A 27,899-nucleotide genomic window follows, 5' to 3' on the forward strand; every position below is an offset into this window, starting at 1 on the left:
CGAGACAAGCAGTGGTATGTAGTATACATAAAATAAGTACCTTTTTTTCTTCTTTTTCTTTCTTCTTCTAGTGATTGACTGTAGCTGGGAGAGAAGGATCCTCACCCTTTTTTAAAGACCGACTGGCCTGTCTATATTGTCATTGGCAAGGTTGCATCAGGAGAAGAGAAGAAAGACCGAAATGAATCTCTGTACCAGCACCTCACAGTCAACATATCATCTCAGACAGGCCTGAAAGCCCAGCTTATAATATTAACTCTACTCTCCTATACTACTGCTTCCCCCTTTCCTCAATTATAAGCCAGCCGATCTTGCGTCCACCCCGGCCGCAGATACTCGGCATCAAACGCCATATCATAGCCCGTAGTATGCACATACTCCAACGCCCAGTCCACCTCCACCTCCGTCCCCTCGGCGCTCTGGCTCCACACCGTCACGGCAATGGTATTGTCTCCATGATAGTTGAGCACCCCCGTGGGCACAGGGAAGTTGATCTGGTTGCCAATGTACGGATAGAAGCGCGCATACTGATACCCGTTGACAAAGAGCAGCACGCGCACCTCGTTGGTAGCCCCCGGGCTCGTCGGCACAAAGGTGCTGCTGGTCGTCCCGTTGCCGGGCGACGCGAGCACAAACGAGATGGACACGTCCAGGCCAGAGGGCACGGCAAGAGGTGCCACGGTGCGGAAGACACGCACCCCGGCCCCCGGCACGGCGAGCGTCGTGGCGTTGCTGGCCGTCCAGCCGTCTTCTGGGTAGCCGGGGAGGTGTGTGCCCACGCGCTCCGCCCACAGGCCGCCCTCGTTGTAGGGGCCTCGCACGGGGTCGAGGTTGCTCTCTCCGCCCGCCGTGCCGGCAATCTTCCAGTCCGTGAAGGCGTACGGCCCTGCCGCGCCGCCGAGCAGCGTCGCGTTGTAGATGCCCCGCGCCGTGACCGCGCCTGTCGTCTCGTCGTGGCCTGAGTTGTCCATGACGACCACCAGGACGTTCTCCCCGCCTGCCTCTGCAGACGCGAGCGTGGCGTTGGCAAAGGAGAAGGTCGCGTTGCCCGTCGCCAGGTCTGCGCTGCCGAGGAACGAGCCGACTAGCACGCCGTTCAGCCAGGCCGAGAAGCCGAACGCGGTGCCGCCTGTGATGTTGAGGTAGACGCCTGTCTGCGAGGCGCTGGGGAAGGTGGCGCGGTAGATGTGCGTGCCTACGTGGATGTGGTACTCGTCCACGTAGAGGACTGGGTTGTTGGAGGCGGGAGGCACCGGGTTGGAGCTGTTGGTGATGTTGGCGGCTGGTGCGAAGGGAATAGTCGGTCAGTATAACAGAGAAGAAAAAAAAAACAGTAACAAGGGGGTGTGGGTTGTGAGGAACGTACTGATCCAAGTGGTTGAGGAGACGGTATAGTTGGCCTGGATCTCGGGCAGACTGTCATACCACTTCCAACCAGTCAGAGCCGGCAGCGTGAAGGCCGCAGGGCCGTCCACAGTGGCAGTCAGCAGGTTACCGTCCCTGCTGGCGATGGCGAGTGGCTTTCCGTTCCACGTCACTGCTTTCACGGACGGTGCAAAGATGGTGATTGGCTCTGTCGAGTTGTCGACGTCTCCTGTGAGCTGCAGCGTCTGGTTGGACGTGATGGATGCCGAGCGGACGAGGTATGGGCCCTGGACGAGTACTGCTGTTGTGTCAGGCTAACGCTGCCTCTTGTTTCACCATGTATGTCTTTTTCTTTCTTTATGTTCTCTCATTACTCACCAGTGCTGTTCTCAGGGTACATCGGGTCGTTGCTCAGATTCGGCGCCCAGAACACGTACGCCGCGTCCCGGTCGAGGATGACCACGCGCGACCCATCGCCCAGGTCCACAACCGTCATGCCATTGGTGTTGGAAAAGTTGATGGCCACGCTGGCGTTGCCAGGAACAATGCTGACGGCCGTCGAGGAAGAGCTGTTGGAGGCAGAAGACGACGACTCCGCCAGGCGCGCAGAGGTGGCGCCCTCAATCACGAGCTCGCCCGACTCCCCACTGGGCACCCACACAGCCAGTACCTCGCTGCCGTCGATGACCGAGTACGTCAGGACCTCGGCGGTCGAGTACAGCAGGTTCTTGCTGCCAAACTTGAAGTCAGTAGGCAGGACCTTGGCGTTGTGCCCGTTGATGGTGATGCTGCCTCCATATTGCGGCACGGTCAGCGCTCCGCGGGACGTGTTGACAGCCAGAGTGAATGTGTCCACTGAGCTCGACGTCGAGTCGCCGTGCATGACGACGTAGAACCCGGCGCCCGTCTCCTCGTTGCGTAGTGCAGACGTGTTGATGGCCGGGTTGCTTGTCAGGCCGGGTCCGCTCCAGACCTGCTCCGTCACGGACAGTTCCTTGGCCACGCGCGTGAACATGGTCAGGAGCTTTGTCTCGTAGTACTTGGACCCGATGACCCGGTTCTCGCTCACGGGGCTCGAATAGTCGTAGCTGGTGCCCACCACCGGTGTTGCCAGCCAGCCCCAGTTTGTCCCGCCGTAGAGCATATACAGCGACACAGCCGTGACTCTCTGGTAGATCAGGTTCCGGTAGAACATGTTTACGAACTCAACGCCCAGGTCTCCGGGGCAGCCTCCTTCTGGGCCACCAAACGATAGGTAGCTTCATTTTGGACACCGTTAGACTAGGCCTTTTGGAAATTCATATGTATATTAAAAAAAAATTAAAAAAAAAAAATCAAGGAGCGTGCACTTACCTTCCGCCTTGGAACTCAGGCATGTAGTTGGGCTGCGTGGGCGAGAAGCTGGCAAAGTACTCATCATACTCGGCCACCTTGTACGCCACATACTCGCCGTTGGTACCAGTGCAGACCGAGAGATCACACGACCAGCAGCTGGGGTAGCTGTCCAGCCCCACGACGTCCACATTGCCCGTGACGTTGCTAAAGTCCTTGCTCCAGCTGTACGCGTTCATGTTGGGGTCGTTGTGCGTAAGCGGGATGTTGATGCCGTTGGCGCGGGCGCTGGCCTCGAGCAGGTCCATGTAGTCGTCCTCAGGCGCGTCGGGCGTCCGCGTCGTCACGTCGGTCCACTGCTCACCCAGCTCGTTCTCCACCTGGAACAGGACCACATTGCCGCCGTTGGTGATGAGGTGAGGTGCAATCAGCTGCGAGATCCCGGTCCAGTACGGTGTCCAGGCTTCCGTGTACCGTGTGTCGTTGTTGCGCAGCGTCCCGTAGGCGCCTGTTGTGACCCAGAGCGGAAACCCTCCGGCATTGGTCTCGGCATTGATATATGGTCTGGGAGAGGGTGTCAGGAGGGTTGAGAGCAGAGCACGCGGACGACAGGCCGAGATGGGTGGGTTTGTTTGCCCAGGGAGCCCTCAAATAATAATAATAATAAGCACTAAAAGAAAGAGGACTTTACTTACCCAGGCCGTACGAGGACATACAGGCCAAGATCCTTGGCGAGCGTCAGGATGCTAGTGAAGTTGTGCGCGCCGGTGGTGAAGTCGAGGGTGGATTCAGAGGCGGCATGATAGCCCCAGTGGCAGTAGATGGAGAAGGCATTAAAGCTGGTGATGACAACCCCCCGTCAGTCTTGTGCTCTTGGGCCAGAAAGAATGAAAATGAAAAGAGGGCACATAATACTGACCCTGCCGCTTTGATCTTCTCAAGCAAGTCTTGCCAGAGCTCAGGGCTATTATATGATGTCGTCGTCGTTAGCAGTGCATTCCCCCCAAACAACCTGCCAGGTCCACGCCGTCTCAAACTCACACTGGGAAACGCCAGTAATGGAACTGCGATTGATTCACAATTAGTGTACAAGTCCTCAACCCAACAAAAATAAACGAAAAAAAACCAAAAAAAACCACGCACCTCTCCAGAGAAGATAAACAGTCTCTCCCCATTAATCTTGAAACTGTAATGGTCCCTAAACAGAGGCAGAGAAGCCAATTAGTAAATGAATCCATAGCTTCTTTCACCGGCGCAGGAAACAACCAACCATTCAACTAAATCCGTCAGGCCATCATCATGAAGAGGCCACTCAGTCGCATTTGTCGTCGTTGTCGTCTGCGCCGCGCAGAGCCCCGCCGAGAGCAGAGCCCATGCCAGGCCGAGCGTTCTAGAGAGTAACATGGTCGTCGAGGGCTCGTTCGTCGGCCACGGGCAACCAAGAGTCTAGAGAAAACACACTCTTCCGACAGGCAAGACAGGAAAGCACTCATCCAACACGTCCTCCCCCCTCATCCCACAGAGCTCGTGGTCATGATGTTATATATCTTTCTTCCATCCTCCCCCTTTCCCCATGCTAAAAAACCCCATCCCCGCTTATTACGCTCTCAAATCCATGCCATCAACCCACCCCCAGTCCCTTGCCTGCAGCAAAACAGCATGCAAAGCTATAGCAGCAAGGCTAAGAAAGAACATGCATAAAAAAAAAACTGCATAGGGAAGAGATGGGGCGTGGGGACCTCTTGGGGATTTTTCCACCGGCCAGAATTTTTCCATGGTCCGTCGACCCTGTCCTGTTTAGCTTGCTTTCTCTCTTTTTAGCCGCAGCAATGGTGGGTTTCTTTTGCTTTCTCTTTCTTGAACGATCCCCAGGTTTTATTGCGCCGTTTTCGCCAACACTCCTGCGGTGAGCTAGGCACGCCGTCATTGCGGGGGAGGTTTTGCCTGATGTAGCATAAGTAAGGTGTCATCGCAGAAGACCCCAGGCAGCTAACGTGTGCCGAGTTCCTGGGCAATCTGGGGTGGACTTGGCCTACTGTGCTGGGGCGAGGATGATTTTGTGGATAGAGACGCAAGGAAGAGAGAGGAAACAGCCCTGTCGCTCGCCCTTGTCTTGCCGAGGCCGAGACAAACTGTTACCCACCGGGATTTCCCACGATGGGGTTCGTCCCAAGTCTGCTTTTCGTTCGATGGTGATACGACTCTGGGTGGTTTGTATGTGATTACAAGGTATTTGTATACACTATTAAGGGTGGTTTTTACAACAATTGTACTAAGCCTTCAACCAAGTGTATGCCCTCTTCCATTTCCCGTCCCATCCTAATTGATAGTATGATCGCCTTGTCACCAGCCTGTCCTTCACCCTTGCACCCCTTTCTCCTCCTCATGAGCCATGACCAAATATCATAATTCCATGCCAGAAAACCTGGGACAGTTCTGGCACAAACTCCGTCTATATACCATTAGAAGAGTAAAAGCGAGTTTTCCCATTACCAGCCATGCTGGTCCCACCAAAGCAAGCAATATCAAACCACTATAATTTCCACTAGCAAGAGCGCGCTCGCTTTGATTGAAACCGACTCCCGATTCTTTTCGGGCCATGTAGTGAATGCCTGGCAGCTCGAGATTCTGCCCACACCTTAGTCCACATCACTAGCATCGTCCTCCCCGACGACACCTCTCTCAGCCTTCCAGGCGGCCATCTCTGCTACCGGGACCCGCCCTCTAAGCCACCTGAGTGTTGCCTCCGTGCCCCTCTCTAGCACGTTGAAGCGTGGCACTCTGAATCGGTTCCCAGTGGCGTCGAATCGTTCCAGGCCCCCAGGCCCGCCCAGCAGACCAATGTGTGGCTTCAAGTGCGCAATGTCATTATTCGAGACATCAACAATCTTGAAGCCACGAATGCTCTCATGATCTAGCTCGGCGAGATGGTTGTTTGCGGCAAGGAGGATCGTCAGTCTAGGGTAGGCATCCCGCAGGAGTTGCCCGCCTTTCTCCTTGTCGCTGCTCGAGGGCAGGGAAGCGATGCGGTTGACGCTGACATCTAGCTTCTCGAGGTTGGTAGCGAGGAGATGGCTCATCAGTGGCCCAAGGCTCGTGATGTGGTTGGAGGATAGGTTGAGCTCCTTGAGCGCAGGCAGCTCCAGCACTTCGCCGCTGCCCAGGTATGTCTCGCCAACAAGCTGATTGTGCGCAAGCGAGAGCGTCGTCAGCGTCTCGGCGAAGAAGCTCAACGAGTCTGGTAACGACGCGAAAAGATTGTGTTGCAGGTGAACCTGCCGGATCTGGTGGTTGTTTGCAAGCTTGGAACAGGCCACAGGATGAAGAGACGACGATTGCGAATTAGACCTATCAAGCACGCCGCCAGGTTTTACTTCCCAGGACAGTGCGACGCTTGAAGAACGTGCTGTAGTAGGCGAGGCTGGCGTAGAGGTAGGTGGTGTGGCGAAATCATCAGTGTCGGTCCTGTCGTCGTCGTCGTCGTGCTCCCCGTGAGCTTGGTCCGCTGCCGACAGCTCAAACGCACTTCCCAAATGACTAACTTCGTCACTCGTAATCGCTTCGGCGATCAGTCCATCCTCGCCACCGAGCCCTTCTACTATTGCCGAAGGAGGTGCCAGGCGCGCCGCCAGCATTTCCTTCAGCTCTTCGGTCGAGACAGAGACGAACTTCTTGTCTCGGAGTGGATTGCCGCTGAGCCGGAGCATGGCCAGGCTGTCCATGCGCGCAATCTCTGCTGGAACGGTCCGAATGTCATTGCTGGAGAATTCTGCACTCCTCAGCTTTTCCAGGCTCGTGAATCCGTCAGGGAAAGCATTGATGCTGTTCTCGTCCGCAGAAAGCGTGGCCAGTTCAAACCACGATGAGACGTCCGGTAACGCCTGAATACGGTTCATGGACACACACAGCTGCGTGAGTGCTGGCATGGCCAAGGTGACATTTGGGCGGACTAATCCTGTGAGCTGGTTCGAAGACACATCAAGGTTCTGCATTGTAGGCAGGCTCTCAATGCCATCCTCGATGAGAATGCCTGAGAGCTTGTTCTTGCGAACAATCAGCTCAGTCAGTGGCAGCTTGGACAATATCCCAAATGGTAGAGACTCGAAGCTATTTTCGGCCAGGTTGAGGATCCGGAGGCGGTGAAGTTCGGCAAAGCTTGGCGGGAGTCCCTGGAGGTTGTTGCCATGGAGATCAAGGATTTCGAGGTTGCTGAGGCGGCCGAAGCACGACTCCAATGTGCCCCAAAGCAGATTTCCACCAAGTTTCAGATCTCGCAGGGGCGTAACTTGAGAGATGGGTTCAAGACAATTGTTGGCGAGCCGATTAGAAGACTGTGCGAATGTTAGCATTGTCTCATACAGACATCGTGCAAGGGAAACATACGAGGTTGAGAGACGTCAGCAAGGTGAGGCGCCGTAGACCAGCCGGCAAGCTGATGAGCATGTTGCCGTGCAGGTCCAGCGTCTCCAGCCCACCAAACAGGCAGCCCTGAAAGTCTTCATCCTGCTCGGCAAGCTCTTCCGGGTCGACATCCGGGAACAGCTTGTCATCAATCATCTCGAGCTCATTGTCCGCAGCCACAAACCTCGTAAGATCCACGCTCTCGGCCCAGCTGCCGTCGCTCTTCCCTATGGATTCCAAGCTGTACATGTTGAGCACCTCGACTGGGATCTCTTTCAGACCGAGAGCAGCGATGTTCAGCCTACCGCTCGTCCTGGCGGTGGCTACACGGCCTTGGAGTACTTTCGAGGCCGAGCTGGCGTCGCGCTTCAGGTTAAAAGGGTCGTCGGTCAGCCCAAAGTCAAACGTGTTATCTGTAGGGATCACTGGCATCTCGGCTGTTCCACCAAGCTGCGGGGCCTCGTCTGCTGCTGGAACCACACGTTTAGCCGCCTTTGCTCTGGCAATCTGCTCACGAAGAGCGGCGGACGACTTTTTGAACTGCGGTGGCGGCGACTCTGGACCGGAAGCAGCTGTCTGATTGGATGTCGTCGACGCAGCGGAGAACGTGGTCTCCTCTCCTGACGCAGTCGTTGAAGACTTCTGGGATGTAATCGAGCCCTTCCTGGGGGTCAATGCCGGCGTGTTCATCTTTTTCACGACAGGAACAGCAGGCTTCTTCAAGGGGCTGCTCACTGATGGCATGGGGTGCAGGGGGCGAGCTGCGGCTGTCCTGGGTCCAGTGGGTGATGTCGGATCCAAGTTCAACGCGTCAATGCTCGGCGTCCTAGAGCGAGGCATCCGCACCGTTGAGGGCGTCGCCATCTGGCTGCGCGCAATCCCATTCAGTCCCACCTTGGAGGGCGTCCTCATCAAAGTGCCCATGTTCCGTCCCCGAGAAGGCGTAGCGTCAAACGAAGGTAGCCGCGATCTCAACGGGCTGCTCAGTCCCAAGTCCTGACCAGGACCTGAGCTGGATCCAGGTCTACTAGGAGACATTCGACGTGAGGGAGGATTTGAGCTTTCGGAGCGCCGGCTCGAGGGGGGACGAGAGTCACGTCTGCTAGCCGGTCTCGACGTCAACGCAAACGGCTCAGGCTCAAAGAAACTGGAGCCTGAGGCCTTGCTCCTCAGTGCTGGAGAGGGAGACAGGTGCGACAGCGTCTCAATTGTTCTCTCTGCCAGTGACGGGCGCGACTTGGACGCCATGGCCCGCACCGTCTCGTCACCCAGTGTACCCTCCTCATCTACTGGATTCTTTCGAAATTGCGAATCGTTAAACGCACCACCACTCGGTATACTTGTCATGCTCGGTGTCCGGTTCCTTGTTAGCGATTTTTGGGACATGTATTGCAGGGACGGCCTCTTCCTCAAGCCGGGAAGCCTTGAAGTGGGTTGCTGCTCTTGAGCCTCCTCGTACAGGCTTGCCATTGGATCTCGTGGCAGCCGTGAGTGGCCATTGTTTGTATTGTTGGTGGACGACGACTTTGGGAGACTCGGCTGGGAACGTATGGTGGGAAGGCTCGAGACCGGTCGGGGTCTGGGGAGGGCTCGCGTGGAGTTTGAAATCGAGGTCGTGACAGGTTTGGGAGCAGCCTCAGCCGTTGGAGGGGCAATGCCTGTGATGCTGCCTCCTCTTCCAAAGACTGATCCTGATGCAAGGTGTTCTCTTGACGCAGCTGAGCATAGCAGTCGTGGGGCCTTGGGCTCGCCTTGCTCTCCGCTTCCTTCTCCTCCCTCTCCTTCTCCTCCCTCTCCTCCTCCTCCTCCTCCTCCTCCTCCTCCTCCTCCTCCTCCTCCTCCTCCTCCTCCTCCTCCTCCTCCTCCTGCTGCTGCTGCTGCTGCTGCTGTTGCTGCTGTTGCTGCTTTGGCAAGATTGTCTTTGGATGGAGTTTGTCGGATCACAGTGGATCTGGGAGTGGGCAGCCGTGACATTGGCCTGGGGAGACCAGATCTCCCAGCTGGTGGCCTGTTCTCATCCATTGTCACAGGTCCTGGGGCTCTCGGTTGTGCAGCTGGGTGGTGATTGGCATGTACAGGGCTTGACGCGTTGAGGTCATGAAAGGCCCTTGGGCACTTCTGTTTGTCGCGTTTTATTAGTAGGAAGATTGCTAGAGAGTGTTGGGCCTGCAACAGCCCCGGCATGTCGGGGTTTGTGCTGACGTGACACGGAGATGAACAAACCTCATGTGGGAATGTTGCCCAACGCACAGAGCCTCTTAGCTGCTCCTTCCAATATGCTGTGCATGAGGGTCTCGAGAGCACTGGGGCTGGGACTGGGACTCGGCTGTAGCTTCCGACACGAACATGTGGGTGGTAAACAGCTGGGTCAGGCTTTCTGTGCCATGGTGTGCTGGGGGGCCAGACATGCAAGTCAGGTGAAGATCACCAACCCCCAAAATGGGCCTTGTAATTTAAAGTTGGGGTGGAGACCCTGCAGATTGCCTGCTGCACTGCACACCTGCACGTGGGAAACCAGGTAAGGATGAATTGAATTGTGGGACTGGTGTGCCCCTTGCCCAGAGACGATCAATCTATCTCCCACCATGGTATAGGATTTCCGAAACAAATTTCAGAAGAGACAGAAACAGATAGGCATGGCTTTTGAGCTGCAGAGGCTGGAGGTGCAGGGAATGAACAAAGGGGGTGGGAGGGAGAGAGGAGGAGGAGGAGAAGGTCAAAGGAGGTACAATACCATGGTAGGAGCTTACTACATTGATCCAAGTGAATACTACGTAATTACAGAGGTTGTACACAATGAGTGGTTCTTCCTCCCAAGGGTCCTACCTGGTACGAAATGTGCCAGCAGTACAGTAGGTGCCTGTACCATAGTAAGGACGTATAGGCCCTTAGCTGCAATGTGCCAAAGATCATAGTGCACTTCTTTTTGCCGGGTGGCTTGCGGGGCATCCCGAGGCTTCAGCAGGGGTCATGGAAGTTTTCATTCAATACCTGCGTTTCCTATTCTTCAAAAAGTCTCCATGAAACAAACATCTTTTTGCACCCACACAAACAAACATGTTTCAAAGGCATGAAACACAGTCTACCCACATCTAGGCAAGATAACCTCTCCCTGTAGGTAAAGTTGATGGTACCCATGGGACTGATATCTCACCGGGCAACTCTTATCACCAACTAGTGCCGGTGATTGCAACAACAATGTCACTCTCGCGGCGAATTTCTCTTTGCAGCCGTAGTGTGTTTCAAAAACCTAGGTGGTATTAATGACAGGTACCCGCAGGACTACTACCATAGTATCTTACAACATATTTCATGACTCCTGACTGAGCGACTGACTGACTGTCTGACTAAACTCAGTATTGCCCAGTATCCCCCTTGGCCTTCATCGCCGCCTGTCCGATGCGGGCCAGATCAGCATTCGACAGCGTTTCCCTCTCGAACCCACGCAGGAGCTGGTCGAGGATCGCCGCCGCCACCTCTGTCCGGCTCACATTGGGCGCCATGGCCCTGGCTCCCGGTATCATGTTGGTGGCACGCATCGCCTGCCAGAGCACCCCCGCGGACGTGACCAGGCCCAGGCGCGCTACATGAATCTCGAGCCCGTCGCGCTGCGCCGCGAACTGGCGCACTATCTTTTCCGTCTCGGCCTGTGAAATGTATTGTTCATCAACAATCAGCCACCCATCATCGTTGCGGGAAAGGAAGAGGAGGAGGGGGGGGGGGGGCACAACTCACGCGCATGAGCCTGTGTTCACCAAAGAGCAAAGGTTTCTGCTTTGGGTCCTCGGGCAATCCCTCCGCACTGAGATAGACAAAGACGAACGGCTTGGCGGGCTTCGCATCGTACATTGCCTGCATCCCCGCCAGCGTGCATGTCTGGCACACCCGCTTCACCTCGGCCGGGTCGAAGGCCCTGGCCTTGCCTGGCGTTATAGCCACTGTCCTGCGAGGTTGTTTGTGTCAGCGTGAGATTGTGATCCTTCCTTCTCATTTTTGGTACGATTGAGGATCGCGCCTCTGGTGAAGATGGTGCCTACCAGATACAGGCAGCTGCCCCTGCGAACTCGGCTTTGACATCGTCAGGATAGTCATCATAGTCGCGGATGATTAATGTCTTCATTTTGGATGAGCCAGGGCTGTCCGGGACGGGTACGGGTTTACGGGCCAGAACAACAAGCGAGGTGATCTCTGGTAGCTCAAGAGACTGTCTGATGACCTCTGTGGCCACAAACCCCGTGCCGCCGGCCACGATCAGCTTCATGTTGCGTTTAGCTTGTCAATCTGATATCGGTATGAATGACACCTGCGAAGGGTTGGAGAGTTGACTGGCGAGGACTGTTGACGCAGTGACGAAAGACTGATGAAAATCAGAGTAGGGCTTCTCCTTGTGCGAGATCGTTGGTGTGCCAGGCTTTTAATGTTCTGGTCTGGTAAGATTAGTATCGGATTTCGGCGCGACTGGCGGATTTCCCAAAGGCCGGCTCAGCTAGATACACGCCTTTAAGGCTGCCACCGGGTCAAAAATGCGGAAACGGAACGGCTAGGCAACTCCGCGCCAGAAAAATATCTTGGAACGGCGTTGATGGTTTTCGGCGGCTACAGTGTCTCACAAGTATTACATTGTCAGTGCGTACTTGGGTGCGTGGGCTATGACGGGTCCACGACGTTCTCGACATGCACAAAGATCTGTGAAGGGGAAAAAAATCCCCCTGGGCGGCAAAGGGGTAGTAGACTATGGATTGAGAATATTGGAAAGCTTCCCTGCATCTCTCAGAATCAATATGAGAATTGAACATACTATCACAGATGCAACAAAGCTCGGATCTTCTGAAACTGTTCGGATAATGAATGAGCTCGTCAGACACAGCTGGAGCGTCAATGACAGGCATAAGCTTAGGCACACTAATCCTATCCTAGAACTTCTCACCATTCACATGCCGATGACTGAACAGGATCAAAAGGAGAGAGAGAAAGAGGGACAGAAGAGAGGAAGAGAGAAGGATGAAATAGAGACAGAGGAAGTATAACCAAAAACTTTTGGAAAGAAAACCACCAGAGGCCGAATTTCAGCTCTGGCAAGAAGGAAGTGTGGAGATTGGTTTGGTCCATGTTGAGTGCACTGGGAGGGGGGGGGGGGTTGCATTCGACATATGCCCCAATTGCGAGGCCTCGCCTTTCGAATCTTGCTGTCCGAAGTTCTTGAGAGCAAGTATAGAGAACTCGAAAGTCTTCTGAACAGCATAAAATGCATTAGCAAGACCTCATCCATAGTTACACATGCAGAAGTAATGAGCGACGAAAGAGCTTTGGGTCTCTCGCTGTCCTAGGCCCGCGAGAGAGATCATGCTATTTGCGACTCATCATCACTTCAGAAAACAACCACGTCAACGTTTGCCAAGACACTCGCAACCATCAAACGAGTATTTGGCCAGCAGATATCGGGCTTATCTCCAGAACACGACAGTACAAGACTGGTACGAGATCAGGTGTCTTATCGCATCACCCCCGCACCTACGATGGGCCGGTTATAAGTGGAAAGAAACGGCGCTACAGTTAAGAAACTCACTTTGTTGTCCGCCAACTCCTCCAAGAAGACAAGAGAACGCCCTGCCACGGCAGAATTCCCAAAAACAACCCTCACTCGAAACACACAAACCATAAGCAGCCATGAGTGACCCAGAAGTCAAGACCTTTGCCCTAGGCGACTTTCCGCTTGTCTCAGGACAAGTCCTGCCCAAGGCCTTCATCGCCTACAAGACCTTTGGCGACCCTTCCTCCCCGGCCATCATTTACCCGACATGGTACTCCGGCCTCATCGCCGACAACGAGTGGCTCATCGGCCCCGACAAGACCCTCAGCCCGGACAAGTACTACATCATCATCCCCGCCCTCTTCGGCAACGGGCAGTCCTCGAGCCCGACCAACATGCCGCACCTGCCGGCGGACAGGCCCTTTCCGGACGTCACCTTCCGGGACAACGTCGCCGCCCAGCACAGGCTTGTCACCGAGGCCCTAGGTGTCGGACATGCGCGCGCCGTGCTGGGCTGGAGCATGGGCGCCGGGCAGACGTACCAGTGGCTGACGCAGTATCCCGCCTTTATGGACCTGGGCATCCCGTTCTGCGGGGCTGCCAGGACGAGCCTGCACAACCAGGTCTTCTTGGAGGGGGTGAAGAGTGCCTTGCTTGCGGGCAAAGGAGCGGCCTCGGGTGGGATCTGTGCTGGAGAGGTGAGCGACGGCGGGTACAGGGACTGGACGGAGGAGGAGGAGGAGAAAGGGTTGAAGGCCCTGGGCAGGGTGTATGCGGGCTGGGGTTTTAGTCAGGCGTTTTACCGCGAGAAGATCTATGAGACCTTGGGTTATAAAGATCTGGAGGACTTCATGGTCAAATTCTGGGAGGGCTGGGCATGCTCCAAAGGTATTGTGCTGCATCTCACTTCCAGATGCCATGTGTGAGTGAGAAGACGAGATGGCTGACAAGGTTTATTGCAGATCCCAGGAACATGCTCGTGATGCTGCATACCTGGCAGGCTGGAGACTGCTCCGACCAGGAGCCATACAACAAAGATTTCGAGTCGTCGATGAGGGGAATCAAGGCCAAGACACTGGTCCTGCCAGGCAAGACAGACCTGTACTTTCCTCCTGAAGACTCCGAATCCGAGGTCAAGTGTATGTCGGAAGGTGTTGGCAAATGCATCGCCTTCCCTTCGATATGGGGTCACTGGTAAGTTTCTTGTGCAAGGGCGACGTCAATGGGAAAGTGTACTGATCACTCTCCTGCCTAGGGCTGGAGGACCTGGAACGAGCAAGGCGGATCTGGACTGGCTGGATGAGAAGCTCAGAATATTTTTGGCCGACGGAACATTCCCCTAGAACGGGTAGCTTTAACGGTTTGGTCCTACCAAATACAATCAGAGCATTGGGAACGAACGTGATAACAGTTGGCGTCCTATGCTCGTCGCTGTCATATAAGGCATTACACGTACTAGGCTTCAAGACCAGTTCCGTGGTTGTAGGGTGTGGTACATATATCAGCTAATCAGGGCAGCGATTCGACTACCTTTGACGTCCTAGCACATCAAGGATTGATATCTGCCGTCCGAGTCGTCACGGGGCTAGAGATGCTCCAAACATGGCCAAACTTTGACCAGCATCGCCAGACACGGTGGCGACGGGTCTCCAAGCCTCAGTCTTGATCGACCTACATATTCAATGAGGAGCTGACAGTTCCATTTGGGAAGCTTGATCTGCCGTCATATACCGCTCCAAGCCCCTCCTTCACTCCGCCTCCGGATGGCATCAGAAAGAGGACCGGGATCCCCGACTCTCACATACCCACGCACTGTGAACCTAATCTGATAAGGGAGAAGCCTCGGTCCGTCCCAACTCTCGCGGAAAGAAAAATCAGGTTTTACGCAATGCATTCTATCTGCGGAATCCGGGATGGGACAAATACATTGAAAGTTAATGGAGGGGGCCTTGGGGGGGGGGGTGTGAAAGAGAATGAGGGCGCCGATGCCTAGCGTTGCCAACTTAGTAGGTAGTTGAGAGTTTCAGCGGTCCATGGACTTACATCTCATTGGGTGCTGCAGACCACATCGCGCCATTGGGCCAGCTAAATGCAGCACACCAATGATAGGCTGGAACTAAGCAAGTCTGAAACGACAATCATGCCATACAAAGCAGGCTACAATAGTAGTAAGCTTCCACAGTCTCGGGGATCGACGGTGGAGGGCCTCTGTCCCTCTTGTGGATAGCGAGCATAGCTGGCCTGCTGGCGAGGCAAATGCCACTATAGCACATAAGCACATCGGAGAATGCGACCTTGTAAACGGGCGCCCCCTGCTGAGCCAAGAGTAGAAGGCCGCAAAAGGGCTCCACAGCGGGGATCGCCCATCCCGCCACCCGCTGTGACACCACCCCACTTCCCATTGCGCCTTACCCCAGATTCCCAGCACCTTTCGCGCTGTGCTGTACTTTACAGTAAGAGCGCCTTTACAGCAGCAACCCAGCTATCCTGCACTGTTGCCGGCTGATGCCATTTGACACCCACCCCCTTCCACCTCTGTCTGCACACAGTGCATAAACAGCAGAGGGGTAGATATGACGTTTTTGACCATGCGGATCTCCGTACACATCGGGGACAGCTTCACATCTGATCTTCTTTGGCCCTTCCCAGCCCTGTCACCCTCCCAGGCAGGTTCTGGAAGGTGGCTTTGTTTCGTTTCTCTGCAATGTAACGCTGCAGCGGATCACGGCCTGTGAAGCTCGAGGCAAATCTTCCAAGCTGCGTAACGAGGCGGCGAGCTGACGGCTTGTCACCACCCTCTTTCTCTTCTCCTCTTAAAAAGGCGGCGGGTCGCTTCCTTCCCCCCACCAGAAGACCTTCCAACATCAGAGAACGACATATCACTTCCTTCCACATACTCCCCTCTTCTCACCAGCGTTGTACAAAACCCAGCTGGGGCCACCTTGAGCCAATTGAGGAGCTGCCAATTCTCATCTGTGAAGAACATACACACTCTCCTCTTCCATCATCTCCTAAGACACACACACACAGACCGTCACGATGAACAACAAGCTCGCTCTCAGTCTCCTCCTGGCCCTGCCCACCGCCACTCTGGCCAGCCACATAGACAAAGTCGTCTCGGAGCCCCTGTCGCTCGACACCTCGAGCGGTTTCACTGAGCCCAGCTCGGAGACATCGACGCCGGCCGCAGCATCAGACACGGATACCGTCATCGTGTCCGTCTCTTCCACAAACTCGGACACAACCACGCTGACCGCTGCGTCATCTTCTGGCACGGCCCTGACCACAACCACGGAGAGCGCCGGGACTTCCTCCTCCGCCAACCCGGGCGGGCCCCTGTCCTCTGAAGCCTCGACTACCACCGAGATCCAGCCGAGCGGTACGACGGCCAGCCTGTCCGGTGTGACGACAGCTACGACCTCGGCCACATCTTCTGCCTCCAGTTCGTCAACGAGCAGTGCTGCCGCGATGGGTAGGGTTGCCGGCGATGGGAGCAAGATTGCGCTCGTCATGGCGATGGGAGCTGGTCTTCTTGGATGGGTTGGGCTGTGATCAGAGCCCAAAGGAAAACGAGCATGGATACGACAGGCACCTTTTCGGAGGGAGACAGCCTCTAGAATGTCAATTGCGAATATGAGACTGAGTCTTTCGCTGTGTGTTGAATGCAGCACACTGGGCTTGACAGTAGGGTCTTTTCCTCGCGTGTTTTCCAATACCCCGGCAGATTGCAACAGTCATAATACATTGAACTTCAACAGAGAAAATATGTGCATCAGCGAAATACTGCAGGCGTATCGTTTGAATTTCCCCAAAGCGCAATTGTGGTGTGGACAAAAGCCGTCAAGCTAAGCCAGAGCAATACTACAGTACCCGGTTTCTGAATAAGAATGAGCCTACCCAGACGCCTTGCATCGCCACACCCCAAGTAAAGAATCCACATTCATCACATCGTGTTTGTTGATTCTTACAAAACCATAGCAGCAAGAGCAACCGCTGCACCCATAAGACCCAGACCTGCGACAGGAGGGGTTGTTGGCGCAGCCAAGTTGTCGCTGGATGTGGTTGCGGTCTCGCTGGCGGCCACCCCAGCGACGTAACTCGAGGCGGCGGCGATTTGGGACGGGCTGGACGAGCTAACGTCGTTGCATATGCCCTCGGCGATGGAGATGAGCTCTGGTGCAGTGAGTCAGACCACTTCAGATGCCTTGCTGAATGACAACCCACAGTTGGTGATCAGGAAGGGTGGTGGGACTTACTGTTCTGGTCGCTGCTCGAACATGCACTGGTCAGGACGCAAGGCCCGATTGCAGCGGCGAACTGGACCGACTTTCCACACAGGCAAGTAAGGTCCGCAGCGGAGCAGTTGACGATCTTGGCCGACTCCTCTAGGCAACCGATAGCACAGGACGGAAGCTCGCTCACAACGGTCGTTAGGTCGGTTGTCGTAGTGGCCGGGGCGGTGGTTATGATGCTGACTGACTGGGCCACAATTGGGCCAGCGAGGACGGCTGCGGCTGTGAGGATGCTGGAGATCTGCATTTTGACTTTTGGGACTAGGGACTCGGTCACTCTGGATACTTGATCTGGTGAACTAATTGAAATCTGGCTGTGGGCCGGTCTGCAAGATATAATGTAATGTTTGTATGACAAGCTGGTTGGGAGGTTTCAGTTCACCTATGGCGTCTTTCTGGTCAAGGCACAAGGAGTAGAAAGTCAGTCATCGACAAGAAAGGGGCGGTGACAACATGTACAGCAGACAGACAGAGGCATCCTACGAGTCGAACCTTCCGTGACAGACGCCTCTCAGCTGGCCCATTTTTATGAGACGCAGGGAAGGCGTGGCGCGGCGATGAGGAATACGGAAGGCACACACGCCTGAGACGATGGCAGCTGTAGGCGTACTTCAAGGTGTCACTACTGATCAGCGTCTCGCACCAGGTCAGCATTTATTAAGGATGAGCCTCCTGAATCCTCGAACCTGTCACTCTGATGGGCAAAAAAGACTCTCTGCTGGACCTGAGCTCGGAACTTGGCAGCGCACGCTGCAGGCTCTCGAGACAGCCACTTTGGTCTCAGGAGGATTATGGCCAAGAGCTGCGCCGCAACGCTCTGACGCCCCGAGGCAGACAACGATTCATTTCCAGTGACACGACACAGCGATTCTCACGAATCGAAACGTCCTAGAAGGATATAGTGTAGCAAGAATGTCAGTTAAGCTTGTATATACTCTCACTTGCTATACTGTAGATAGAACTAACTTCACGATGAAGTCGCGTGGTCGCGTCCGAATCGATTACATGAGTGAACATGACGTCATACCGTCCCTGACGCTAATTGCTTACATAAACGAGCATTGGTCATTACCTCCTGGTAGATGTCGACTTGCTCAGGATGACAATCCGAGACCACGAAACGGTGTGCCTGAGACATAGTCACATAGATCCTCTAAAAACGTAATTTCTTCACACAATTCACACTGGACTTTCCAGCCGCACAGCTGACTGCGTTACTTCGAGATCGTCCCAACGTACTTAAATAGTCAGTCAACTACATCAGCCTCAGAGGCAGAGTGTTGTGAAGTTCCCATTGCAAGCAATCTAGATCCTATACAGCAAGTGATACACATATCAGTGGCACTGTTCTTTCTAAAGGGCTGGTTCAGATGAGTCAGCCTCAGTGCGGTTAATTCATCGCGGTGTTTGGGGGCGACAGCCTGCTCTCAGGTGATGATTTGATTGCCCTCAGCAACCGCACAAAGGCGTGTAACTGCTGGCAATAAAGCTTAGATGCCCAGTACGTCGCAATGCGCGGCAGCATATAGCGAGAAAGCATACAGCGAGTCGGACCAACATCCCATGGCATGAACGAGAAATCATAGGTACAGTACCCCTTGCGCCGGGACCTGCATGGGTGCATACAGGGAGCGCCACGTGAGACGTCGTCTGTTGTCACATCAGGTGCTGAACATGTGTCCACAGGAAATGGGGGCTTAAGCAGCAATCCATTCTGTTCACGCCGATCCTCTTCAACCGTACCATCAAAACTGGTACACTATCAGTCTGGACCCGTACCCTCGCCATGGCCAACGTCTGTGGGGAGCAATTCCTCAAGGCCTGTTTACTTGCAAAGCCCGATGTCGCAATGTGGACACGGGGATATTAGAACTCCATTGAAAGTCTGCCCTTTGAAGAAATCTGCGTCTTGGGCTTCAATATTGGGCTTACGTGTCACAGTTGACATGGTCTTGTTCGGTCGAAGTCCAGGTCCAATCTTATCATCCTGGATGGATCCATCATAACTCGGATACACGCCGCGTTGACGGTGTAGCATGTATCTTCAAGGTTGACGACAAAGAGCTTGGTGCTGCCCTAATTCTTCCTTTTTTATCTTGTCCTCTGTGGCTTTTCGTCCCGATTTCTTGTGCCAGCAATGTTGACGACTTGGATGAAATGGTCTGTGGAATCCTTCAGAGAATCGAAGCACTGACATCACAAGACTCTCCTGGCCCCCAATCGAGATATCTCGAGACTTGTTGGCATCATCAAGTCTGGATCATTAGTCTCCTGGTCCCAGCTCCGCTCGGGCCGCAAATCCCGCAGTTTCCGCTCCGGTCCGCGTCTTCAGGGGCCTATTCACGATAAAAATAAAGTTTTGACGCCTGGACCCGCATGTCAAGGCTGGAAGATGTTCACCCAAAGTTGGGATGCCCCTGTCAGCGGTACCCGAGCTGAAGATCCATACTATGCATATCGAACCTTTCGCCACTGTTTCAAAGTTTTACCACTACCATAGTATAACGACTTCAACGTGCGTGCCTCGACTGCTTATACGCATCTGCTCGCCAGAGTATTCCTCGCCAAGTCCCGAGAAGGTGGAGAACCCGGGCTTGAGGAGAAAGTCGATCCTGCAAGTGTGGGCGGCCGAAAATTCCATTTCACGAGGTCCTCACTAGCCCTCCCGTCAACCTTCCAGGTCGAAGGTTCTTCCACCGCGGCTCACTTTGATTTTTGACGACCTCTAAGCAAACACCTGGCAGTAACTCTTGAGTGATTCTCTTCATCGACAACGATCAGAACGTCTTGAGTATGCCACAGCCTCATCCTTATCAACTCGCGATCGCGAAAGGGGAGCCTTTGGGCTTTGACAAACGAATCCATCCCGGAGACCCACTAGTAACCGCTTTAGTTTCTACTCTCGCGTGTCGCGTTCGGGGCCTCAGTTGAAAGCGCGAGCAGTGGCTAAGAACCAAAAATTGGAAATGTTGTTGCCATTTGAATATAAATGTGGATGGCTCCTCGTCATATGCTGTTGCATATGTCGTGTTTGATGTAAGTGCGGTATTGCACATTGATGCCTATTTCCACACTTTCAGTTTCCAATTAGTCGTCATGGATCCAACCCAAGAAGATCAGACCCGCCCATCCTCGTCTGCAATTGCAGAGAGTGATGTCGACATCAACGAAGATCGAAGCCCTGTCTTTCAGTCTGTCGTCTCTCCACATCGCCGACGCAGTTCTGCCTATCAGCGGCCACGCTCTGGCTCGTTCGGTCGCCAGTTGACCAGGCAGTCAACGAAAGAAATGCACCGGGATCCTAACCTTGACCCCGACTCCCTGCCTTACCGAACACTGTCTCAAAATGCCAACTTCAGCGAATTTACCACCGAAGATCCAACAGGTGAAATCGTGGGCCCTGTGGTCACCGACTCGGAGGGCAAGGAGAAGCAGTACAAGCTCGTGACGTTTGTGCCCAACGACCGCGAAAACCCCAAGAACTGGTCGAAGCTCTACAAATGGTACTGCACGATGGTCGTCGCCATTACGTGTTTTGTCGTCGCCTTCGCCTCGTCCGTGATCACAGCCGACCTGGTGGGCGTGGAGGAGACCTTTAATGTCAGCGAGGAGGTTGCTCTCTTAACCATCACGGTATTCGTTGTGGGCTTCGGCGTCGGGCCGGTGGTATTTGCCCCGCTGTCCGAAATCTACGGTCGAAGGGTCATCTATGGGAGCACCTTGCTCCTGGCCGTCATTTTCGTCATCCCAGAGGCTTTGGCCAAGAACATCGGCACCCTGCTTGTCTGCCGTGCCATCGACGGAATCGCCTTCTCTGCACCCATGACGCTTGTGGGCGGCACCCTGGCCGACCTGTGGCGGAACGAGGAGCGCGGTGTTCCCATGGCAGCGTTCTCTGCTGCACCTTTCATTGGTCCCGCGATTGGCCCTCTCGTCGGCGGATATCTGAGCGACGCAGCGGGCTGGCGATGGCTGTACTGGATCCAGCTGATCCTTGCCTTCATCGTGTGGGTGCTCATCACCTTCACAGTGCCGGAGACGTATGCGCCAACCATCCTCGCGCGGCGGGCTAAGAAGCTTCGAAAGGAGACCAGGTCGGATGAGCACGTGACCGAGCAGGACCTTGACCTCCGCCCGTTCACGGAGAGATTGACCATCTTCCTGATCAGGCCGCTGCAGCTGCTGTTCCAGGAGCTGATCGTCTTCTTGATCTCGCTTTACATGTCCGTTCTCTACGGCCTTCTTTACATGTTCTTCGTAGCCTTCCCGATTGTCTACCAGGAAGGTAAAGGGTGGAGTGCCGGCAGCACGGGTCTCATGTTTGTAAGTCTTGACACTTCCCATTCTTGCTCTATGTAGCACAGATAACTAACCGAGATGTTTTGTTCAGATTCCTCTAGCCCTCGGCGTTATCTCCTCCGCCTTCTGTGCTCCCTTTGTCAACAAGCACTACCTCAAAATCACGGCCCGCTTCAATGGCAAGCCCCCAGCCGAGTACCGCCTGATCCCCATGATGTGCAGCTGCTGGTTCATCCCGATCGGCCTGCTCATCTTCTCCTGGACGTCCTACCCGCACGTGCACTGGATCGGCCCTGCGATCGGCGGGTTCCCCGTCGGCTTCGGCTTTATCTTCCTGTACAACGCCGCCAACAACTACCTAGTCGACAGCTACCAGCACCAGGCCGCGAGCGCTCTGGCCGCCAAGACGTTTATCCGCAGCTTTTGGGGCGCGGGCGTGGTGCTGTTCACCGAGCAGATGTACGCCACCTGTGGCTACCAGTGGGCTAGCATGATCCTGTTCTTCATGGCGCTGGCGTGCTGCGGCATCCCATTCCTGTTCTGGAAGTACGGCGCGAGAATCAGGGCGAGCAGCAGATATGCGTATGCTGGGGACGATGCGGAGGAGGGTTCGGGGTCCGGAACTGGAAGCAGCGATGAGGAGAATCAGCTGGAGAAGGAGGGTCGGCCAGCGAATGTGACTGCTCCTCCTATGGTGGCTGGCCCTGCTGGGCCTTGAAGCTGCTGATGTCTGATATGTCTGTCCAAGATGACAGAAAGGACATCTCTCCTTTGTAGGGAAGACAAGGGAAAAGAACAACTAGATACCCATATAGATGCTCAAAACTCTCACGTGAGACTTTGAGTCACCAGATACCCATATAGAACATCATAAATTCATAATTCAGTACAATACTTGTTAGCTGCGTCAAATTAGGAAGACAGCCTCTGGAAAGTTCCAATATCAAGTAAATTTACAGTGTCATAGAGATATCTCAAGTCTTGGAGGGGAAGTAGGACTCAAACTCATAAGAACTCAAATAAGATACTTAAATATATCGGTGAATCACCAAAGGCTTGACGAAAAAGGGTATGTTCATGGTATGGACATGGACTGAGGTGATGTAACCCCTGCCTACCCCTGTTTGCTTACCTCATCACAACAAGGGAAACCCCCCTGTCTTCTATGTGCAGCTACTGGCAGGTGCGACTCCACGCCACTGTTAAGCACAGAGCAAGCAGCTGATCGTGCGTGTCCTCAGAAGCAACTCGTCCCCTACTTCTCCTCTTCGTCTTCAACCACTGCGCTTTGGTCCACCCACTTCTTCACGTCGCTCCTTTATCTCCATCTCTTTTTTAACTCCAGAGATATCACTATCTTTTTTACCCATTCAGTACCCAATCGAAAGAACAGAGCTTCAGACGTCCACAGCACATTACCGCAACCATGACGCGAGCGCAGCAGACTGTCTCGATCCTGCTCCTCTTGAGCTCGGTGCGTCTCGTGTCCACGCCACCATCACCCACCCAGCTCTGCGCCCCAGAAGCACGGGGAAGAATCAAGAGGAATTGCTAATTGACTGACGATTGTATTTCTACAGCTCTACCTCTCCCTCTACCTGCAACTGATTCCCCTCCCCTCTGTGATCCAGACCGAGATCGTCCCTGTGGTATGCATGCACTCTCCCTGTTCAAGTAATCCCCTTTCACTATCAATCGTGTCCTCTATACACATCCTGGGTGATACTGACGACCGGTATGGCTGACACGAAACCAACAGCTCCCGTTCTGGGCCCTTGTCTCCCTCGGCGCATACCTTCTCGCCCGCCTCGGCTGGGGCGTGCTGACTTTCAACGACTGCCCCGAGGCATACAAGGAGCTCATGGGAGAGATTGAGACGGCCAAGGTGGAGCTACGGAAGATGGGCGTTACTGTGGACTAGCTATGATGCAAGGGCCACAGGCGGAGCGAAAAAGCTTCGAAGATTTTGAAAACAATTATAAAAACAAACATAAAGCAAAAAGGGGCGGCCACCAGGAGGGGGGCGAGGTCGTCCTGGAGCATGGGGGCCTTGGTCTCAATGTTTGGCGCCTCATTTTCGTCAAGCCGGTCACATCTGCCTGGGTTGGGACTCTTTCTTCATCTTCAGAAGATGGATTTCAAGCGCTCGTCAGTCTAGCCTTTCATCTCTCAGTGCTCATGGGATCTTAAAAAGTCTGTACGAAGTTTGCATCAGAAAGACAGGTGGATTTTGATACGCAGATCGATGGCAGAGGCGAAAGCTGAAATGTCCGCCTGAATAAATAATCACAAATACAACCCAACACTGAGTTCATGAGCACTCTTTGGCGTAGCGTGGCTGTTTCCTACGATCCGGCCTTTCCCCCTCTCCCCCTTTTTTTTGATCATGGATTTATACATTTTCTCCTAGCGTTAAGAGAGCTAGACGGCCTTGTTGATACACTTGATACACAGAAGTAGTCAGCCCGTCCATCTTCCTGTTTCTCATGCCTCTGGCTCCCCGGCCAAAAGCGCCACCACCGTCTTGACAGCCATCAGTGGGTCTTCGCCACCATGCACAAGTTTGTCAAACAACTTTGGTATGCCGACAATACTCTTCCGATCGTCCATTGCGTGCCCTGTGCGTATATAGGCGTCAGTAATGCCTTGCCAGACAGAAAGAAAGCGAAGAAAGAAAGGAAGAGAAACGGGGGGGGGGGGGGGGGAGAAAACAAGAAAAGGATCGAGTGAGTAAGGGAGACGGGCTTACATTTACCCAAGACACCAACCTCCACATCCAGCTTACTGTTCGCCTCACCCGTCCAGTCGAACTCTATCGCCCAGCTGACCCTCAGCTCCGACATCTCTCCATCCCCACCGGCAAAATAAGGCACCTCGAAGTCCATGCTCCTCCGACCCATGTGCGGCAAAAGCGCACCCTTGCTCAGCATCATCGAGTCCAACCCACCCAGGCCCTCGGCGCTCGCAAAGCTGTCGCCCACGCCGCTGTCTCCATCATCGATGACGTCCTTCTGCTGCTGCTGCTGCTGCTGCTGCTGCTGCTGCTGCTGGCGCCGCCGCCTTCGCTTCTTCCGCGCTCTCGTCGCGAGCACGGCCTCGGCCATCCCGTTCTTGTCGCCAAGCTGTTTCTCGAGGGCGTGCCAGAACTTGGCGCGCTTCAGGGCGACGCGGTACCACTCGGCCATGGCCCAGCATACGATGCCAGGGTTGCGCGTGAGACCAGGGTGGTATGGCACCTGTGGCGATGAGGATGAGGCGCGGTCGATGAAGGGTCTGAGCTCGGGGGCAGCTGCGGGATTGAGGCGCGGCACGGAGAGAGAGGACACGGCGAGAGTGCGGGTGTTGACTGTCATCTCGAGGCGTGCGCTGAAGAGACCAGTAGGTGAGGCGGAGCGAATGGTAATGCTGTGTCTTTGGTATGTAGGCTGATCAGGCTGTTCCGCTGAAGGCGAGGTGGTGGTAGCGACAGTCGAGGAATACATGAGAGGAGTAAACACTTGTAGGTACGGCAATTCCTCAGACGTGGTCATGGGTACCGGGTGATGACTGACGGGTGGCTGCTGGTCTTCGCCTCGTCCGTCCTCCTGTAGTATTGCTGGCGGTAGTAAGATGGACGGCGATCCGTTGAAGTCGAGCATCGTGATGGGGTTCATGGCTGCTTCCAGCCAATCTGAGCCCTGATAAGGATCTGTCCTTTTGATAGCTGGTAGAACGTGGCGTCGTAAGAGGTCAACTACAGCGTCCTTGTCGGCTGTCAGAGGTAGCCCCTCTGCAGCATTATCATTCTCTTCTCTCGCCAGCGCCAGGTCCGCCTTGAGCTGCTCAACCTCACGCAGCAGCGCATCCCGCTCTTGCTCTTTCTCCCAGTTTGGCCCGCGTAGACGGATACTTCGGCGCGGATGTGTCCCAGAGACAAATTCGCTCTGTGGTTTAACTCGAGCCTCCACAGGCTGCTCGGGCAGCGGCGCACTGGCGAGAGTGGTCTTCATTGGGCTCCGGCGCCGTCGCGCCTTGAACCTCTCTGATTCCTTCCGTGGTGGCTGTTGTCCTGGAGCGAGCGCTTGTGAGAGCGGATGTTTCGAGGGCGATCCTTGCTGTCGCGCAGCCTCCCTCTCGCTCGCATCTCGACGCCTCTTGGAGGGCGTATGATGTATTCCAGAGGGCGGCGTGCTTACCACGGGATCTGGATGCTCAGGCGTTGGCGGCAGTTTGGGCTCCTCGTGGACCACGGCTGGTAAGACGCCCGTGTTTGTGGGGGATCGGCGTGAGCTCCGCCGTGGGAGGGAAATCGCTATATCTTCCTCATTCTCGGGGCCTGGCGGAGGCAGAGGTCGGGGCTGTGGTCGAGTGGGTGTGCGGCGGGGTGGTTGCGCGCCAAAGATCATACCACCAACTCGCCTAGACGGCGACCGCGGCGCGTCGTTGCCGGGGCCAGGAGGGGCGCTCTGATTTGCTGCAGCTGGCCTCTGGGAACCAGAGCCCTCGGCGACAGGTGAGGGTGATCCTGCGCCATCGCCTTCGGAGTGGTGTTCGAACTGCGCGGTCAGCGCGGTCGTCAGGTCGGCATCTTCATCCTGGCTGCCTGCCTGCGACGCGGGTAGGTCGCCCTGTCTTTGCGACGCGACTACTCGTCTGCTGGAGAGAATCTCTGGGTTGTGGCGGGCCAGACTCGATCTAGTAGGCGAGGCGAACGAGGGACGCTGAGGAGAGCGCGAAGGAGAGGGTTGTGGCTGTTGTGATTGCTGCCCTGGTGGAGGACCTGGAGGGGTGGTGGACTCGACTGGTATCGATGTTGTTGGGGATGTTTTGCGCCTCTTTGGCGCTGATGCATCCATTGTTGAGTTACACAGGATGTGTTATATCATGGTAGCCATGGTGCCTGTGGAATCAGCTGTTGGGACTGTTACGACGCGTGAAGTTCCCAACTTGGTTGAGATTCCTCGAGGATATGTTGTTTTTGGAGAAGCTTTGGTTGCTAGTACATAAAGATTATGGGATGGGGTGACATGGTGGTTGTTTACCCCAGATCCTAGACGTGTCGAGGGGCCTTCCACTAACAGGGGTGTCAGCATCAGCAGTGTTAGGGGAAGCCCTTCTGCCCCTCCAGCAGCTACAAGTAACAACCTAGCAAGTACAAAAGTACTTACTGCTGAACCATCAGGGCCAAGCACTGCTAATGACGCCAGTAGGTCCAGGGACCGAGTAGCTGATGGCCACGGCTATAAACCGGAACGCAGCGTGCCGCACCCACGGGACAAGGCAAGCAAGCGACGTTCTTGTACATACTGAGGAAGTCAATCCCTGTTTTTTGCGCCTCTTTTCTCCCCGTCTTTTTTTTTTTGGGGTCTTATCATCCTCTCCAAAACCAACCATCTCAACCCATTGCGCCAGCGATCTCTTTCCCTTTTTTTCTCTTCCTTTCTTTGGACGCCTCACAACGGTCTTTTCAACCTAGAGCACAGTCAATGTGTTTGCCATAGCCTCGATAATCTCCTCTTAGCTGTACACACTCTCCCTTCTTATCAAGTACAGCGACCATGTCATCCTCGGTGCGCAGCCTCCTCCTCAGCCCGCGCCCGCTGCGCTCTCTCGCCGCGGCCCGCCGGAGCTATGCCACCATCCCGACCAAGAACCCAGACCCGACAGTACCCATCGAGCCCTCGCAAGAGCAGGCCATGCCTATAGGGCGCTTCTACGAGGCCATTCTCAACTCGGGCCAGCCCATCCCCAAGGTGAAGCCCGAGGCGCCCGCCTCCTCAGTCAAGGAGAAACAACAACAACAAGCTGCCGAGGCCGAGGCCGAAAAGGAGCCCGTAAAGCGCGGCCGCAAGCCCAAGGCAAAGGTTGAGCCCGAGCCCGCCTCTACGGCGACGGCATCCACCGCGCCGACTGCCTCCGCCGCCGCGAGCCCCAAGGCCACTGCGAAGGAGGCCGCCTCCAAGTCTCCGGTAAGCAGCAGACTGTCCTCCTCATCACCCTCCTCTTCCTCCCCAAAACCAGGCGCGGCCGGCGAGGTGTCAAACCCCTCCTCTTCGGCGACGTCTTCTCCACCCATTCCAACCCCACCCCCGACGTCGACAAGCACTGAGGACAAGGCCAAAGTAATTTTCGGGTCGAGCCTCGCCGGCCCCGCCGAGCGCGCCGAGCGCCTCGCACAAATCCGGGCCAAGAGCAACATGGTGGCTGGTGTGCTGGTCCCCCCAAAACCCGACGAGCCGGACAACTGCTGCATGAGCGGGTGTGTCAACTGCGTGTGGGACCGGTACCGTGACGAGATGGAAGAATGGGCGCTCGCCAACGCCGAGGCACAGAGCAGATTAGCTGCGGGAAGCTCTAGCGAGGAGGGCGCATCGGCAGCTGTGGCCTCGGAGCGAGAGGGGGCGAATGTCGGCGTGCGGCCATCGCTTGCAGAAACAACAGCAGGGCATACGGTGGTCAGCATGGACGATGACGGCGGCGGATCGGAGACGAACTGGGATGTGGGCGCAAAGGCTCCAGTGGGTCCTGGCAGGATTGCCAAGGACTTCTGGAACGATGATTTATATAAAAATGTTCCAGTTGGTATTAGGGAATTTATGAAGCAGGAGAAGAAGTTGAAGGAGAAACATTTGCGGGAGGGCACCACTGGAGGCTAGTATCTTTAATGACCATCCGCCTCTCTGGGGCTTACTTTCTGCTGC

General features: G+C 55.1%; 8 protein-coding genes across 8 annotated transcripts; 4 read left to right on the forward strand and 4 right to left on the reverse strand.

Annotated features, from left to right (window-relative positions):
- Positions 1–220: 220 nt before the first annotated feature.
- Positions 221–4,212, reverse strand: M406DRAFT_99922 (family 35 glycoside hydrolase; the record flags this gene model as incomplete). The annotated part of the gene is made up of 10 exons (XM_040926479.1): positions 221–1,282; positions 1,367–1,663; positions 1,744–2,624; positions 2,719–3,261; positions 3,393–3,536; positions 3,617–3,661; positions 3,739–3,761; positions 3,841–3,895; positions 3,968–4,035; positions 4,159–4,212. The coding sequence occupies 10 exons, from the start codon at positions 4,210–4,212 to the stop codon at positions 291–293; spliced, it is 3,102 nt and encodes a 1,033-aa protein (XP_040772796.1). The 3' UTR covers positions 221–290.
- Positions 4,213–10,451: 6,239 nt separating this feature from the next.
- Positions 10,452–11,359, reverse strand: M406DRAFT_265357 (uncharacterized protein; the record flags this gene model as incomplete). Its single annotated transcript, XM_040917725.1, has 3 exons — positions 10,452–10,745; positions 10,834–11,041; positions 11,136–11,359. The coding sequence occupies 3 exons, from the start codon at positions 11,357–11,359 to the stop codon at positions 10,452–10,454; spliced, it is 726 nt and encodes a 241-aa protein (XP_040772797.1).
- Positions 11,360–12,722: 1,363 nt separating this feature from the next.
- On the forward strand, positions 12,723–14,026 carry M406DRAFT_324239 (homoserine acetyltransferase). The gene is made up of 3 exons (XM_040919841.1): positions 12,723–13,516; positions 13,591–13,822; positions 13,884–14,026. The coding sequence occupies exons 1-3, from the start codon at positions 12,766–12,768 to the stop codon at positions 13,969–13,971; spliced, it is 1,071 nt and encodes a 356-aa protein (XP_040772798.1). The 5' UTR covers positions 12,723–12,765; the 3' UTR covers positions 13,972–14,026.
- Positions 14,027–16,592: 2,566 nt separating this feature from the next.
- On the reverse strand, positions 16,593–17,167 carry M406DRAFT_333869 (uncharacterized protein; the record flags this gene model as incomplete). Its single annotated transcript, XM_040920880.1, has 2 exons — positions 16,593–16,801; positions 16,885–17,167. The coding sequence occupies 2 exons, from the start codon at positions 17,165–17,167 to the stop codon at positions 16,593–16,595; spliced, it is 492 nt and encodes a 163-aa protein (XP_040772799.1).
- A 3,041-nt stretch (positions 17,168–20,208) lies between these two features.
- M406DRAFT_342526 (putative MFS multidrug transporter) lies at positions 20,209–22,170 on the forward strand (the record flags this gene model as incomplete). Its single annotated transcript, XM_040921778.1, has 3 exons — positions 20,209–21,243; positions 21,311–21,827; positions 22,136–22,170. The coding sequence occupies 3 exons, from the start codon at positions 20,209–20,211 to the stop codon at positions 22,168–22,170; spliced, it is 1,587 nt and encodes a 528-aa protein (XP_040772800.1).
- A 310-nt stretch (positions 22,171–22,480) lies between these two features.
- Positions 22,481–23,418, forward strand: M406DRAFT_324241 (dolichol-phosphate mannosyltransferase subunit 3). Its single transcript, XM_040919842.1, has 3 exons — positions 22,481–22,693; positions 22,800–22,868; positions 22,979–23,418. Exons 1-3 carry the CDS (start codon positions 22,646–22,648, stop codon positions 23,138–23,140), a joined length of 279 nt encoding a protein of 92 aa, XP_040772801.1. The 5' UTR covers positions 22,481–22,645; the 3' UTR covers positions 23,141–23,418.
- Positions 23,419–23,703: 285 nt separating this feature from the next.
- Positions 23,704–26,054, reverse strand: M406DRAFT_333871 (uncharacterized protein; the record flags this gene model as incomplete). The annotated part of the gene is made up of 2 exons (XM_040920881.1): positions 23,704–23,837; positions 23,969–26,054. 2 exons carry the CDS (start codon positions 26,052–26,054, stop codon positions 23,704–23,706), a joined length of 2,220 nt encoding a protein of 739 aa, XP_040772802.1.
- A 1,363-nt stretch (positions 26,055–27,417) lies between these two features.
- Positions 27,418–27,899, forward strand: M406DRAFT_358105 (uncharacterized protein). The gene has a single exon (XM_040923794.1). The coding sequence runs from the start codon at positions 27,450–27,452 to the stop codon at positions 27,852–27,854; it is 405 nt and encodes a 134-aa protein (XP_040772803.1). The 5' UTR covers positions 27,418–27,449; the 3' UTR covers positions 27,855–27,899.

This window comes from Cryphonectria parasitica, assembly GCF_011745365.1.
Source record: "Cryphonectria parasitica EP155 unplaced genomic scaffold M406scaffold_8, whole genome shotgun sequence".
Lineage (NCBI taxonomy): Eukaryota > Fungi > Ascomycota > Sordariomycetes > Diaporthales > Cryphonectriaceae > Cryphonectria > Cryphonectria parasitica.

Bases quoted from the DNA above. Each gene is read 5' to 3' on its own strand.
- M406DRAFT_324239 (XM_040919841.1), top strand. From the start codon at position 12,766: ATGAGTGACCCAGAAGTCAAGACCTTTGCCCTAGGCGACTTTCCGCTT. The intron at 13,517-13,590 runs GTATTGTGCTGC...GGTTTATTGCAG, and splicing joins GGGCTGGGCATGCTCCAAAG to ATCCCAGGAACATGCTCGTG. The intron at 13,823-13,883 runs GTAAGTTTCTTG...TCTCCTGCCTAG, and splicing joins CCTTCGATATGGGGTCACTG to GGCTGGAGGACCTGGAACGA.
- M406DRAFT_324241 (XM_040919842.1), top strand. From the start codon at position 22,646: ATGACGCGAGCGCAGCAGACTGTCTCGATCCTGCTCCTCTTGAGCTCG. The intron at 22,694-22,799 runs GTGCGTCTCGTG...GTATTTCTACAG, and splicing joins TCCTGCTCCTCTTGAGCTCG to CTCTACCTCTCCCTCTACCT. The intron at 22,869-22,978 runs GTATGCATGCAC...CGAAACCAACAG, and splicing joins AGACCGAGATCGTCCCTGTG to CTCCCGTTCTGGGCCCTTGT.
- M406DRAFT_358105 (XM_040923794.1), top strand. From the start codon at position 27,450: ATGAGCGGGTGTGTCAACTGCGTGTGGGACCGGTACCGTGACGAGATG.